Raw genomic sequence first — 17,055 nt, 5'->3', positions numbered from 1 at the left:
TTGTATAGCATGGGAAATTTCACAACATAAGAAAAATGTACTGTGCATTTATTAAAAATGCGCAACTAAGTAGGGTGGTTTAAAAAATTTACAAAATGTGCATGTATGTTTGGGCATAAAAATAACAGACTACTTACAAGAAATGGAAAACTAATTAGCTAATTAGCTCATCTAACAGCTTCCTTAAAATTTATGTTTACAGACACTCTTTATCCAGTATGAATGAGCTTGAGCTATTTGGTATAGGAAAACAGGGTTACAAATTTGGTTTCTAGATGTGAAAAGTTGGCAGAGACATTCCCCAAAGACCCGCAGCTATAATTGTAGAAAAGGAGTTGTCTGAATTTAAAGCCATACAGCAATTTCACCTTTTTCCTTCCACTTCAAAATTTTGTGGTATGTCGATTGGTCACATAAAATGGCTTCAACTTGACAAAATGTGGAAACTTCAATACTTTTGCAAAGTACTCTACGGTCTTTTACAGTAAATACAGATTACACAATGATCAATATAAAAAATAATCTGTAAGCCATTTGTTCCAATCCATTCATGGCTTGATGTCATCTAGAGGCATTATTTAATCAGATTGATATTTGCTAAAGACCCAATTTTCCATCTGACTGAAAACGAAACACAGCAACCACTTCACAGCCTGAGTAGTCAACTACTCTACTGTCAAACGAAATAAGAATATTTCCACTACCACAACCTGCCTGTCTTTTTTCTTTTCTTTATATAAAAAAATTGCTGTACGTATATATGTACATACTGTTCCTTTTATCCTTATTTCATTTACTGTAAAGTTTATATATTTATACTTAATGTATGTAGGCTGTGAGCACTTAAAACCAATGTCAAATTCCTTGTTTGTGCACACAGCTTTGGCCAATAAAGCTGATTCTGATTCTACACTGCAGCAGTTCGCAGCTTTCAGTTTTGAGACAAAACCACATTTTATGCTGTTTTTGATTTTTGTCAGATGTTGAATTTACACTCGAGTATAGCGGTCTAGCAACAAGTTGAATTTGCTATTTGTTGTGGTGCTAACTGCTATTAGCAATACAAGCTCACACATATTTCTACATTTCTATTGTTTCTACTGAATCGAGATAGCACAGTGCTGTGAGCCTCTAGTATTTTGGCATTCAAACAGTCATATGTTTAATTAAACAGTTTATTCCTGGAACTTCGACTAAGTTTATTTGCACAGCTGTCATATTTTATACTAAACTTGGGGCTAGCCGGGGACCTGTAGTGAGCTGGTTATGGTTCTGTTTCATAGTTCTCAATCAAACTTAGAAATTTCAGCAAATAAATACAAATTGAAAGCACTGCTGAAACATGATAACATTAATGTGTTTAGGTAAACCCATATACAATGCAACACTGCCTCAGAAAAAGTAAATGGACCTAAATTATGCGTACAGATTCTTAAACTTTCTTCCTCCAAATTAAGCAATAGTAAACTGCACTGGAAAATGTGGATTAACAAAGAAACAAAGTGGGATCATATAAACTCTCTCTCCTGTCTTCTGAAGTAAAAAAAAGTTCTTTAGAGAGCAGAAAACATAAACAATAATGTATTTCTTTTTATAGTACAACAGTTTTAGAACAAACTCTTGATTTTATTTTAAATTTTATTATGTTAATTTGTGTTAAATATGACCTGTGATTCAGACGGTTTAAGGTTGTAGGTTTCCCCCAACGACAGTATAGTGGAGAGTTTTCAGACATAGTTAACTATTTATCTGAAGCTGCGGGAAGATTTTTCAAACATTAATGTTTCATGAGTATCAAAGAATAGCTTCACTCTAACTGTCTGTGAAAATGTGAGAGCCACTGAAACAGACAGAGGAAGCACTGAAAGACAAAACCATTTTATTTACACTTCAGCAAACTTCTTTTCTCTATGTTTTTCTGTTTTTGATGTGATGCTATTTTTGGAAATGTCCTTGTCCAGAAACCCCATCACTCAGGGTTAAATCTAAATCTATACACCTCATATCATTTAGCTTTTTTCCAAGTCTATAATTTAAAATAGTGTTACTGTGCTTTTCATGGGTCTTTTCCAAATAAAACATAGAGAGACGTTTCTAGTCTGTGGCTCCCACACACCATCAGAACTTGGCTGCTGCAAGATACTCCAATATTTCCACCAAGAACATCCCTAAGCTTCCACAAAGTCGACTACAGGATGTCAGACATTTTAAACGCATGAGTAGTAGTTTTAACACAGTTAAAACAGAAATAAATAAGTGTCTATCAGTGTAAAAGTGTTTATCTGGAAACATTTTGGGTAGTTGTTAAAAAAATATGGTTACAGGAAGTGCTGTGAGAACAACAAAACTAGCTAACTGTTAGGGTTAACAATACTAAAGTAATAATCTGCTTCAGCTTTCTACTGCCATTAAACTAAAAGGTTTCGCAAAGTTTTTAATGACTCTGGATTGCAATGGATAATTGCTGTTTCAAGATCTAAAACACCTAAACTTTCAAACATAACCTTAATAACCTTAACAGAGCTTCTTTAAAGACAGAATTAGGCAAGTATAAAAATGACAAAAATGGACTAGTGAATCCTGGACTGGATTATTCTAAACTCATTACAAATTCTGTAAAGAATATAATTAGGTATCGAGTTACACTGTGTTTACAAAGTAGGAACTAAAGATAGCATTACTTTGGCATCTCCAACTAAACTAAATGGTTGTTCCATTGTTTTTAATGAGTCTGGACTCAATTTGATCATCTCTTGCTAAAAATTTAAAAAACGTAGACTGAACTAGATAGAAAAAATAAAATAGTGCACTTCAATGCTTTATTGGAATTATGACCACTTAAGATTTAAACAACCATTAAAGCTGCAATACATGTACAAGTCAAACCTGAACCGGATTATCCTATGCTGATTTTATATTCTTTGAAACACTGTTTGTAATTTGTGAAACTTCTGGTCTCATGAGCCGTGATGTGTTTTTACACCCTTTGTTTTTATTGCTACAAGTTATTTCTGATGTACGATCAGAGGCGACATGATTGATTGATTTCTATTTTGAATTAGTTGCACATTGCCTTGGCAATACACTGCCAATGAACCATTAACTTCTCACTCAGATAGCATTATAATGCCTCAGGACATTAGTGCAGCTGCTGAAACTGCACAGAACTCAATGGTCCAATAATTAAATGGCCTCATTTGCTTGTTGCTCAACAGGCAATAAATTACAAAAGGACTGCATGTTATAAGTTGTTTACATATGATCACAGTCTGGGGTTTTTGTGGGAGAACTGCATTGCTGACTTTTTTTAACTTCATGCTGTGATGATGTATTTGTCATGGTTTAGGAGAGTGCTGTAAGAAATATGGAGCCATCCATCTGGTAGACCGTTTGAGTTGTAAAGAAAAATAATGTGTCTTACCCAGTGGATGGAGTCATAATGCAGCCACCACGATCCACTGTCACTCTGCAACCACATCCCCTTTCAGGTGTGTCGTGGTTCATTCCAAAGTTGTGTCCAAGTTCATGAGCCAGAGTGACTGCAGCTCCCAGAGGATTGTCCGAATGATCCTGAAAAAGATCAAAGAATTTTTACCTCATTTGATTTTTTTTATTAAACTTTTTTCTGCAAGAGTCTGACCTATTTCTATAGCTCCGGACAAGCTCAGTAATTAAATTTGTTTAGACTGCAGTTTCTAAGCACAAACAATACTTAAAGTTAATTAGGATCAGATGATTTTGATAACATAATAAAAAAATTCTGTGCAAACCCAATCGTTGCTCCCTATAGGATCTGATGAAGAAATAATACCTCCAGGCAAGTTCAGTTTAATTGGATATAGTCCAAATTAAACAAACAGTTCTGTGTTCAGCAGAGTGTTTCCAATATAGTGTGCTGCTGAAAAAAGAAGCAGATGTAGGCAGATTGTGTGCTGTCACTTTCAGCTAGCTCGGCATATTCTGACAGAAACAGCTGTGCTGCCTAATGCTAACAAACAAAGGTTTTCTCTGAGAGACATTTGCAACTTAAGACACCAGAAAACGCTGACAGGAAACACTGGAAAACACAAATATGGTTTCCTGTAAAAGCATTCCCATTCTTTCAAGTTTGTTACAACCACAAACTTGAATAGCTTTTTTGAGAGATTTTATACAACCTACCAAACACAATGTAGCACATAATTATCACCTAGATGGAAAAGGATACATGTTTTTTTGTTTTGTTTTTATGAATAAAAATCTTAAAACTGAGGCATGCATTTGTATTTAGTGTCCCTTACTCTGATACCACTAAATACAATCCAGCACAACCAACTGACTTTTAAAGTCGCCTAACTGGTAAATATACTTCGTTTGTGTGTAATTGAATCTGAGTATAAACCCATCTGTTCTGTAAAGGCCTCAAAGGGTTGTTAGAGAGCATTAATGAACAACACATGAAAACCAAGGAACATAGCAGATTGGTCTGAGAGAAAGCTGCAGAGAAGCTTAAAGCAGGATTAGGTTAATAAACAATATTCCAAGCGCTGAAAAGCTCACAGAGGACACATGCTCATCCACCTAAACCAGGGGTCTACAACCTGTGGCTCTTTAGTTCTTCCATAAGGACTACTTAACTTTGACCCAGTGATACAGCTTTGAGAAAATACTGGCAAAAGGAAAGGTTAATTTAAAAGCTCATCTCTCTGATTTTGTACAATATATTGTTCCTTGTTTTCAACCCTAGAATAAAATACAAAACTGGGTAGCTGACAAATTTCAATTAGTACAATGGAAAAGAAAAATGGCTTTTGACATTGTAAAGTTGTTGACACTTGACCTGAACTGACAAGTCTTGCAAGAAAAGTATTTTTCCAAGCAGCCATTAGGCCCATGGTAACTGTGAAGGTTCTGCAGAAATCCACAGCTCAGCAGGGAGAATCTGTTAACAGGAAATCTATTAGTCATGCACTCCACAAATCTGGAAAAGTGGTAAGAAGAAAGCAATGAGAAGGAAACTCAAGCAACATGAGGAACACAGCAAGGTGTAACAAGCTCAAGGTGGACCAAGCTGCTCTGGCTTGATGAAACAAAAATGTAACTTTATGTCCTACAAGCAAAATTCTCCTTGGCTGGAGAACTAACACAAACACACCATTTCTACTGTGACACAAAGTGGTGGCTGCATCATGCTGGAAGGCTTTTAACCAGGGATAGAAAAATCTGGGAGACAGGGCAATCACAGAAGAAAACCCAAATACAGACCACACATTTACATTTTTCTTTGAAAACATTTTGGAAGAAATATATATCTTTTTTCTTCCTCTTTATGCACTACTTTATGTTCCTCTCTGACATAAAATCCTGCTAAAATACATTAATGTTTATGTTTTAACATAAAAAGGTGTCTTAAAGATCTAAATCTATGAATACTTTCGCAAAGCATTAAACCCTTTACTGAACAACAATTTAAAGCTACAGAGACAAACAGTGAAAGTATGCAGCTTGCTGAAGGTTTCCTGCAAGGTGTGTAAAACATGAACACATGAAAAGGCTAGATGAATAATGCAGGTGTGGAGCTATCAGCTCTTCATGAACGCAGAGCTGTGTGTCAGAGCACCTTGCCTCTGGAAGCTTCTGACACTGTGCATTATTTAGCAGTGCTGCGCGAGTCGAGCTTAGAATGACGAGCCTCTCTGCTGGGGGCTTTTGAAGGGAACAGAAATCAGCTGTCAGCATTACAATCCAACTGGGCAGCCTGAACTAATGAAATGAAAGAACAAAAACAACAACCCCCAACTCTGTTTCCTGGAAAAAAAAATACACACACACACAACAAAAGGAAGTTGCAGAGCTTAGAGGAGCACTTCATGACGTAAGCCTGAGATGTGTTTCACCACACCGATGAAATCAACTGAACAATTATAGTCGGTACGTGGAGATTCCAGATGTAAAAGAAGGGCTGTTTAAGATTTAACTACCTAAAAGAATAGTAATGAGACTTCCAGCAAACGTCTAGCTAATGAGTTTAAAAGTACTCTGTAAACAAAGGAACTCAGAGAACTTAGCTGTGATTTGTGAGTCAGTAAGTCAGTCAACAGCTAATCGTTTCTGTCTGGAACCTGAATGTATGGTTTTATTTTAATGACCAGGACCCAACTTTACCATCTGGGAGGATAAGGGTATATATAAGAATATTCTGGGGACAGGCCATTAACCGGCCAGCCAGCCAGCCTCATGAACCGAGGCAGAGACACTGAGGGTAAAATAACAGCATGATTTGTGCTAATGCAGCATGACTCAAGCACACCGTATAGAATTGAAGATCTGTAACGGGTCATCATTTACGTTCTATATACCCCCTGTGTTTTCATTCAGGCTACAAACACACACACACACACACACGCACGCACACACACACACACACACACACACACACACACACACACACTTGTTTTGCTATATGTAGTGAGGACCACGTGTTGACTCCCATTGACTTCCATTGATTTGCAGTCATTTTCAACCCTTTCTATGACCTAACCCTGACAATAACCCTAAACCTAACCATTACCAGTGCTTACCTAACCCTAACCTTAACCTAAAGTCAATTCACACCTTAGTCCTAAACCTAACCATTAGCAAAATAAGTCGTGAGGACCAGCAAAATGTCCTCACTTTGGTACAAATGGTCCTCAATTTGATGGTGAAATCGGGAAAATGGTTCTCACTGTGATGCCAAGACAAGAACACACACACACACACCGCAGCCTCAAATTCACTCCATTATTGCACCTCATTAAAAAGTCAAACATTTCTCAAATAATTGATTTGTGCAGATTTCTCACCAAAACCATATTTCTCCCTTTGGAATTCATTATAAAATGAACCAAGGACAACTTTTCCCTAATAGTAACACTAAGTAATAGGCTGTAGAATTGTTCCCTCAGATAAATAAAACTGATTATTTTTGTAAGATAGGCAGGAGACCACAAACAAAGTAAAGAACATAGGGCAGCAAATGGAAGGTGGATAATAAAAGATAAGGGGCTGGTAAAGATTTAGCAGCAAATAAATATACATACCATAACAATTCCTCCTGACTGCTCTGCCGTGCACATGCTCATGATGGGTGCCATCCCAATAGTAGTGCCCTGGAAATACACTCCACTGAAACAGAGAAAAAAGTGAACTTTTTCACCTTATGTGTTAGGACTTGAGCAATGGAGGACCCCAGAATGCAGACTAGCAGGCAGCATGACAGTAAGTAAAAAAAGGACTTAATGAATAAAAAAACAAAAACTCACTCACGGAGGAGGCAGGAACAAAACAGAAAAAGGCAGGTGAGACAGGCATGGCATGATCCGAAAAACAACACATGAGCATGATCGAGAGAACTAGACATGAACATGATTTGAAATGTTTCCGCCATGTGTAACTGAACAGGTGTGTATTCATGGAGTGTGAACCAGGTGGAGCAAGGAGACAGATTAGCTTGGAGCAGGTGAACCGGATAAGTTAATTGGCAGGACAAAACATGGCTTGAGTAGAATAAAAATCCAAGGATGCAAACTAATAGAAACAAAACAAAAAAAAAAACCAAAAAAACACATGAAACTAAAGCATAACCAGATCCAAAAACCAAACTTGACAAAATATGAACAAGACTAAAACATGACCAGAAAAATAAACATAAACATGATTCAAAACTCCAACTGTGAAATAAGACAAACAAAACCCCAAAACACCCACAAATCATGACATTATGTCACATCACAACTATAAATGTCAATTTACTTAATCATGATTTCTTCTGACCAACCAAAAATAGTGCTGACTAATGAAGTGGAATGAAAATTATACACTTTTCTAAACATATCAAAACAGAACAAGAGTTCAACCTATTTGAATTCAGGCACTTTACTTTGATATATACATGGTCGTCCATGGTCACATGGCTGTTCGTAATAGGTCTCAAATGTAGAGCATTATTTAGAGAAGCACGCCGTAGTAACTGTTGAGGAGCAGCAGAGATCGACAGCTCAGGAGAATCTGCTGGCATTACAAAGAAAACTCTAGAAATCTGGTCTTTATGGAGAAGTAACAAGAAAAAAAAACATTGTTGAGAGAAGTCCCATTTATTGTTTTCCACAAGGCATTTAGGTGGCACAGCAAATATCTGGAAGAAGGAGATCTGTTCATATGAGACCAAAAATTAACTTTTTGGCCAGTGTGCAAAAAGCTTGTTTGCCAGAAAACTGACATTGCACATCACCCTGAACACACCATTTCCACAGTGAAACATGGTGGGGGCAGCATCATGCTGTTGAGATGCTTTTCTTAAGCAGAGACAGAGAGGCTGGTCAGAGCTGATAAAAGAAGGATGGTGCCAAATACAGGGCAATGCTGGAAGAAAACCTGTTGGATACTATAAAAGACTGGCATTGGAAAGAAGGGGGCTCTCCTTCCAGCCATACAACAACCCAAAACATGCAGCCAGAGCTACAATGGGATGGTTTAGATGGAAGCATATTCAAGTGTTATAAGTGTTACTAACTTAAAACTATTCCATTGTCTATGATTTGTCTCCAAATCTGACATTGTTTTCAAGAGTTATTGCTAAGATGGCAAAGTTTTTCTAAGTTTTTTCTAAGATTAGTCATCAAAGTCATTGAAATCCTGGAATAACCATTTTCTTTCACTCTAGGCTTTAAATGATTAAAAACATACATGTGAAACAATGGAAACACCCTGGTGTACTTTTATACAAACTACCTGATTAGCTGGGCGTTGTCATGAGGCTTCTGAGGCAGTAATTTGACTTTCCTCCAGTCCAGAAATTCATGTAAGGTAGTGAAGGGATCCTGTGTAATGGGACACTTGTCTACGTCGCTCCATACCTCGAGGCCAACCAGTGCCACTCGGATATTCAAAGCTCTGTAGAACTGAGAGTTCAGATAGAGGAAGGTTTACAGAGATATTGTGCTTCAGCTCTTTCAGTCTGTCTAATTTCTTTTAATATTTTAAAATATGTACATTAAATAACCTTTCTGGATTCAAGTTTGTCTAATTTTACAAAAACAAAACTTCACAATACGTTGCAATGTTCCGAAAAGCTATGGTTTTAATTTCTTCTGCGGCAAAAAAAATCCAAGCAGCCTCTGCTCACAGGTTAGGTACTTCGACTTGATATGACTTCTAATAAACCACTTCTTTCCTTCAATTGTTACCTTGTCGACATAATTGGCGATCTCAGCCAGTCGCTGTTTGACCTTCTCTATGTCTTTGCCTTGTTTCTGAAACTGAATAACAAAAGGAGAAAGAATATAATTTTGAGAGAAAAGGCCAGAACATTATAACACTGGGTGTTGTGTGCCTGTGCCCTTGTATTTTATTTCAGCTACATCTTCTGCAGCAATTGCTAGCTCTGAAAAGAGCTCTTATTAGCTCTGTTCACAAAATAAAGATAACCTTAGGGACCTTCTATATGTACAGCATTTACTGTGCTGCTCTAAATCATGTGACCTGTTCTGACCTATAAATCTTGTGCAAGTGGGGAACACTTTCCTCTCTTTAAGATGTTAAATCAAGGATTTAGGCTTATTCATAGAGCATATCAGGCCACGTTTGTGATTCAAGCAGTCCTGTGATGTATGCAGAAGGATGTAGACTAGGTGAAACATCAAAGGTGACAACGAGGCCATGACGGAGCTGTATCATCCAATGCCTCGTGGGAAACTGGCAGTTTAGCATATGACCTTTGAGACCGTTTCCTGTGGGATGTAGCCAAAGGTGAGGAGTTTGTGACCTCTTCTTACCTCTCTGTTGTCAGCAACAATGATGAGCTCCACATATTTGGTCGTTGACTGGAGGTGCCGTTTAAGCTGAAAGAGTAAGTGGAAAATGAGTGACTGGGTATTTATGAAACAATGAGAAGACAGCAGCTAGGAGCAGTATGTGTCACATGCAGTGGACATAAAAGTTTACACACCCCTGTTAAAGGGCCAGGTTTGTGTGATTTCAGCGGTGGTCCCCGAGCCTGATGCAAAAACTTATCCAACATTTAAGCAAAAAAATACTATCAACACTATAATTTAATATGAAAAATTACAAACCTTGTATTATTATTATTGGATTTTTGGCCATCAGCATGTTATACTACAGTGCTTGTAAACGTCTACAAAATAGCTCACTATGTGGGCAATTCAAACACAGAGAAAGTTAAAAACTAAGACATTAAAAAAATTAAGAGGAAACAGTGTTCGGGGTCTTGTTCATGAGTGAAGGGAGAATGGAGCGGTAGATCAACATCGGAGCGGCTGCCGCAAAATGAGGACACTGTGCCGGTCCATTGTTGGGAAGAGAGAGCTTAGCCGAAAGTGAAGCTCTCGATTTACCGGTCGGTCTACATTCCTACCCTCACCTATGGCCATGAACTTTGGGTGATGACCGAAAGAACGAGATCCCGGATACAAGCAGCTGAAATGAGCTTCCTCCGTGGGGTGGCTGGGCAATCCCTTAGAGATAGGGTGAGGAGCTCGGCCATCCGGGAGGAGCTCAGGGTAGAGCTGATGCTTCTCCACATTGAGAGGAGTCAGTTGAGGTGGCTCAGGCATCTGTTTCAGATGCCTGCTGGACACCTCCCCCAGTAGGTGTGACAGGCACGTCCCACCAGGAGGAGGCCCAGGGGACCAGGGAGCTGGAGGAGGTGTCTGGGGAGAGGGAAGACTGGGCGTCTCTGTTTAGTCTGCTGCCCCATGACCCGGTCCCAGATAAGTGGAAGATGACAAGTACGAAGAGGAAAGAGTATAGACAGAGATAAGAACATGAGAAAGGACAACCTAAATTCATCAAGTGATCGCTTCAATATGGCCATTCTCTTGCACTCCATACAAAATGCAGCAGAAGTGAGAATCAGTACAAAGTAATCAGTTATCCTTTACTGTATAAACCAGAAGGAGCTGTTAAGGTCACACAATCCTCTGATACCACTGTACAGAAACTAGCTTATTAACAAATAAATCAGTTTGTAGACAATGCTGGTTGCATTGTTGACTTAAATTGTTACTGTTTTAATTTTAAAGACAATATGAGATTCTACAGCAAATGATTTAGATGACAATTTTACGAAATGTACATTTTTCCATATTTTTTCCTCTAATGGTATTATATGCAGGTAACAGGCAGTTCACATCCAAGTAGAATATCTATAGCCTTGTCTTGCTGGGTTGGGCACCTGCTCACTATTGGCAGTCTTATTTTACTATCTCAAACACACATGATCTTGTTCTTTCCACTTGCACACGTGCAGATCCTTTACTTTCCTGCTGGCTAAGGGTTCTGCCTTCCTGCCGTGGCACTCTGTCAACCTGAGTTTCTCCGTCCTTTCTGCCCTGGCAGCTCTTTGCTCTTATCTGCCTCCTCCATAGATAAGCCAGCATGGGCAAGTATGCTCTGAAAGCATGCTAGTGTGATAATCAAGTCTCAGGGGGTATATTGGAGAAGAAACACACATCAACATTGTGGTGAAATAAATAAAAAAGCCTAGTCCGAACCACGAATTTCAAGCAAATGTTTGATAAAATGTTTGACCCTATAAAGTTGTAGCTACAGCCTCTTGAAACACCTCTTTTATTTTGCACACCATAACATTTTACAGTCTTGGTCATGTTACAACCTTATCCTCAAAATTCAAAGTATTTTATTTGGATTTATGTGATAGACCAGCACCAAGGAACCATAACTGGAAGAAAAAGGATATATTATTGCACACATTCTGTCAAGATTTTGCATGTCTTACAGGTGTCTCAGTTTTCTCCCGAAAATTCTGGATATGGTTTCTTGGTTTCACCCTGTACCTCTATTTAGGCTTTGGAACCACCATATCTAAAATTTGTCAACTACACTGGATCCTTCAGAATTATTGGATTACATTTAAATAAAACTTTACTTTTCAGAGGGGGTTAGAATGATTCTTCCACAATTCTTCCTCTTATTTTATTGTCTTCCTTAACCATTATATCATCAAGTTTTGACATCTTGGGCAGATGACATTCAGTTTGCCACAATAGATGTCTGTGAAGTTGTGTTACTGAAGTGCAGGGCCTGTCAGCAAGGCATCATATCTCTGTACCCTTCCCGAGCCTATCTGACTGCACAGGAACACTCCACAAACCCACCTCTTATCTTAACATCCTTAAGCAGAACACACTGCATCTTATTAACACAGCAGCTCACACCTCAGTTCCCGTGTTTAACCTGTATATGTGAGCTTGCATGCCTACCAGCAAGAGCAACAAACTACTTTATGTCTCCACCCTATAGTGCACCTTCTCTTTTCTACTACAAACCTTTTAATATTACAACAGCAAAAACCTCTTATGCAGAAGAATCAAACCAGATTTTTCACAAGCGCATAAATCATCCAAGCAAGCCATTTTTTCCTGTTCTTGTGTTCCTATTCCCACTTTGTTTCTGTCAGGCACCCTTTGTGCTGTTGTCAAGATCTGTTCTCTTATGCTTACATTTTGCAGCCCTCTTACAACCAAAGACAATACATGTAGCATGAGCCAGCACTATAATCACCAGCAGAATTCAAGCTGCACAATAAACATTACAAAAATCCCCAATGTTGGTATAATATTGGGAAAGAAGATGATATATTATTCCATACTTAGAAATTTTGACCGTTTCTCACACTGACTCACATAATGTACACTTAATAAAATAACAGCAATGAGAAAAATCTCCGTTAATCATGTATTTTATCTTTATCACTATTAGAATACAGTGCCTTGCAAACATATTAATTATCCTTGAACATTTATGTTTTGCCACATTAAACCAAAAACATTGATTGTATTTTATATAGATTATGATATTGTATTCAACTTCTTTTCACTGATAGGGTTAGGGTTAGGGTTAGTAAACACCAGCACAACTAACTGCCCTTGGAAATCCCCTACCTCCATCTGTGTCTGTTTATATGCAGCATCATGAAAACCTCATGACCCTATGAAACCCTATGACAACCTCAGAGGTTTGTTAGTGAACACAACAGACAGGTCAGGGATGAAGATGTAGAGAAGTTTGTAAGCAGGACTAGGTTAGAAACATCTAGGTTTGAACATCTCACAGAGCACTGTTCAAGCAATCATTTAAAACTAGTTGAAAACCACAAAGACTTGGGCAACTACCTTAACTGCCAGGCTGTTCAAAGAGAGCATTAATCAGTGAAGTAGCTAAGAGGTCCATTGTTACTCTGAAGGAGCTGCAGAGATCCACAGCTCAGGTGGGGCAGTGTTTTGAGAGAACAACTATTAGTTGTAAAGATGTTTGAACAAAGTATTGACAGACCTATGCCACACTTTTCAGATTTTATTTGTTAAACAAATGTAAAAAAATAGGTACAATTTTTCTTCTACTTTAAAATTATGCACTACTTTTTATTGGTCTGTCACATAAAAATCCCAAGAAATACACAGAAATTGGCTTCTGTAATGTGATAAAATGTGAAACGTTCAAGGAGTATGAATACTTTATCGAGCACTGTACGATTGCTTGACCTCCTCAGAAGTCCTTGAACATCTGTTGCATGTCTAACATCTACTGTCGCTGTATGTACTGATTTGGTAAATCAGCCTTGTTCTATGTGGCCTGTTTTTCTTTAGAACAAAGATAGGAACTCACTGAAGTCTGTATTTTTCCACTTATCGGGACTCATCATTTACAAAGCCACATTCCCTCTGAGGTTAGAGATTTCATAAGTCCCTAGCCACCATGATTTATAACCATGCTTGAAGGGGTCGCATGGGGTTGAGCATAGGGAGTGCAAATTAGGTGAGATGTTTTTTTTAAGTGACCAGGCCTGTTGGAGCCTTTGGTCTGTTCTCATTTCAAGAACAAACTGTGCCGTTTACCAGCCAATGTGTGCTTTGTTCAAGCGTTTAACAACAGCCAGGCAACCTTTAAAACATATAGCAGCCCACTTACCTACATGTGCACTAGAAAAGATGCTTTTAGAAAGGGTTAGAGGGCGATGTTATTTAAATGTGGTAAAGAATGGAAAGACTAATGTGACCCTGAGTAAGAAAAACTAAGAAACAACAATGCTTTTAGTACTCACCGGCTGAGCAAGCGAAAATGAATATGAAAACCTTTTTTTCACAGTTTTAAAACTCTTTTTGTGCAATCCACTGCTGCACAATTATTTGCAAAAATTATAAATAACATCAATATAGCTGCAAGCGGTAAAGAAGGGCCTCGTACTTCACAGGGAAATTTCCACCAAGGCAACTTGATTGGATCCTGTTAAAAGCATGACTACAAGCACTGGGAGGATTATTTTGCATTTAAACGGCAACTTTAGAGGGTGCAGACTAATGCAGTTTAGAATCAATATGTAAAACCTTTTAATCAACAACTGCATTAAAAATAAATAATTTTAAAATCAAATATTGAACTTTTGCAAGGCTTCATCTAAAAATCATTTGTGGGAATTTCGCCTGAAAACTGACAGTTTTAGCAATCACAATATCTGCAGTAAACATGGTAACAATTAACACAGTTGTTGTCTGGCTCAAAACGTCCTGGCATTACTCCACCATAAGAAATAGGGATGTACTGTAAACACTATCCAAAAAGCTCCAGTGACAAATGAAACCCGAAGAAGTCAAAAAGGATCGACATTAGCCCCATCAGAACATTTCAAATGGCTACATGAAAATTTTTTTGGTGCCTCATAGGGATAGTTTGGAGTGTTTGAAGTTTTGTTGAGTGGAGCTGTTATCACTAGTCAGTATGTTATCTGCACTGGACAGCACTTAAGGGCATCTCAGTTTGGAGAAGCAGAGATTAGTTCTAACTAGAGAGTAGAGCTAAGTGTCTTAAAACAACTCCAATCTAATTTTTTTTCTGGCCTTTGATGCAAAATGTAGTTTTGCATTAAAAGGGTTTTTTTAATAATAAGTGTGCAAGGGGGGATTATTTCAACTGAAGACTCAATTTTAAGATCTGCTTCTACAATGACATTTATATATATATATATTTATGTATACCTATGTAAATGACAGCCAACAATGACGCCATTGCGTTATGTTCTAAAAGACTATCGAGCAAAACACTAATGTGTTAAAAAAAAAAATCCAGAAGAACCGAATTGACGTCGTACTTTAACAATAAAATAAAATATCGGCTTTCTATTCGACCTCCGTCTGACTAAATATTAGCTTGACACTCCTGTCAGAACTTTCAGGTTTAAGCTTCTCCAAACTCTGATCTCTTTTTACAACAAATAAACTGATTGCTAATAACAACTAAGCAACAAAACCCAACTTCAAAAATAAAAAAAAACCTTTTAATCATTATCTGGAGCTAACCAGGAATTTGGATGTTTAAGTCAGAACACTCTTTATTTCCTGAAATTATTCTACTCTTGATGGTGATTAATGAGGTAGAACAAAATAATAAAAATCCTTACTCTTGTTTTGAATGCCTTGAATGGACTGCTGTCTGTATGTAGGGTGGGGTGGGAAATGTTAAAACCATGACCACAGGTGCCAGAAACAAAATTTAGGTGTTCTGCTGAGTAGATCCGGTGAATCCCATCAGAGCAGTCAGCACATGGTTCCAGGATGTAGGATCTGCCTCCAAGATATATGAAACCTCTGCAAAAAAAAGAAAAGGATATACAATAATTGGAATAGTGATATTTCATAGAAAACATTTTAACTGAAGATAAATAAAAAGTCTCAATTACTTTTATGATTCAATTATGAGTAGAAATCCTGGCAAAAGGGAGTAATTGTTCTTGTCCTGATTACCGTCCATTTAAAGCTAATCTTTTTTCTTTCATCAGCTCCACTAGAAGATCTGTACTAACATCCGAGGCAGCAATTTCTGTCACTTTCATTAGTTCTTGATTCCAAAGCTCTGGGACCAAACCTCTAACCACAAACTCAAAAAATATGTTAAATATCTTTCAAAACACACTGAAGTACCTCGTTAAGAAGTTGACTTAGTTCTGTCCCTTTTTTAAACTTTCTGTTACCTTACATTTCCAGTCCAGTTTGTTTCCCAGTCTTATGTATACTGTGGCCTAGCGGCAATCCCAATAGAAAAATAAATAATAGAGGTGCACCAATCTCTGGTTTTTAGAAAGCTTTAACCTGTCAGTACCGATTTCAGCCATTTCTAATTTCTGTTCAAGAGCTATAATCAAAGAAAATTTAAGAGAAGTGTACAACGTATTTTTTTTCTAGCCTTTCCGGTGTCCATAGTCATTTTATTCACTTTAAAACAAGGCCTTATTATTCACATTTTAAAATGTTTTTGGCATCTTATATTAGCAATTAGCATGCTTAGAGAGCTAGCTCAAAACGTAAAAACAAAACAACTATACTCTGCTATTCAGCCTTCCTGTGATCTGCTTATCTGGCTTTCTCTCATTCTCTTGCAGTCTGAATCCACTGCAGATATGTCTCAACTTGTCGAATAAAATGCAGTTCCCTTTGAAAGAACTTCTCACATCCGTGCTTCCTCTGACTGAAAACACCCAGTTCATGTCACACCAAAGAGCATAGTTTCTGCGACTCATTTGTGCAACTCGTAGGTACATAGTGCCTTCACTGATCGAAACAAAAATCTTATGACTTTCCAACCAGTCAGTACCTGGTCAAGGCTAAAACCCACTGTTTCTCGGGCATTTCTAAGTGAGCTTTGTTTATCATTTTTCCTTCAACAGTCCACAATCATCTCCTTTGTCATAGATTATGCATGCAATAAACCAAAACAATGGCAAATTAAGTTTGATGTGGCTGTGGCCGCGCTTACTCAGAACTGGTAATAAGAGAAGTCATTATTATGAGGTGGAATAACAATAATTTAATTTGGTACTTGATTGCACAGCCTTTGATGTGTGACATATACAGTGGCATTGTGTGTTTTAAATGATAGGGTCTTTTCTTTTAAACCACACACAGCCTTAACAATTTATAGACAAATCCTCATTCAGTGACTTGAACATTGCACAATATTTCAAACCAAATGAACTGATCCTACAGTAAGTAACTCCCACAAGCC

General features: G+C 37.7%; 1 protein-coding gene across 5 annotated transcripts in view; it reads right to left on the bottom strand.

Moving 5' to 3' along the window:
- LOC124875228 (disintegrin and metalloproteinase domain-containing protein 12-like) overlaps nucleotides 1–17,055 on the bottom strand; it is a 162,230-nt gene that overhangs the window by 36,963 nt on the left and 108,212 nt on the right. For 4 of the 5 annotated variants that reach the window (XM_047377236.1, XM_047377239.1, XM_047377238.1 and 1 more), the window contains exons 6-11: nucleotides 15,455–15,641; nucleotides 9,795–9,860; nucleotides 9,207–9,278; nucleotides 8,752–8,921; nucleotides 7,062–7,146; nucleotides 3,422–3,570 (exon numbers count right to left, since the gene is read on the bottom strand). In XM_047377236.1, the coding sequence (XP_047233192.1) occupies nucleotides 3,422–3,570; nucleotides 7,062–7,146; nucleotides 8,752–8,921; nucleotides 9,207–9,278; nucleotides 9,795–9,860; nucleotides 15,455–15,641 (729 nt within the window). Of the gene's footprint in view, nucleotides 1–3,421; nucleotides 3,571–7,061; nucleotides 7,147–8,751; nucleotides 8,922–9,206; nucleotides 9,279–9,794; nucleotides 9,861–9,967; nucleotides 10,055–15,454; nucleotides 15,642–17,055 lie in introns of those variants that run through there. The other variant, XM_047377241.1, reaches the window with a different exon arrangement.

This window comes from Girardinichthys multiradiatus, chromosome 10 (genome assembly GCF_021462225.1).
Source record: "Girardinichthys multiradiatus isolate DD_20200921_A chromosome 10, DD_fGirMul_XY1, whole genome shotgun sequence".
Taxonomy (NCBI): domain Eukaryota; kingdom Metazoa; phylum Chordata; class Actinopteri; order Cyprinodontiformes; family Goodeidae; genus Girardinichthys; species Girardinichthys multiradiatus.
Note: the sequence above shows the minus strand (reverse complement) of the source record. Positions and strands in the feature narration are given on the sequence as shown.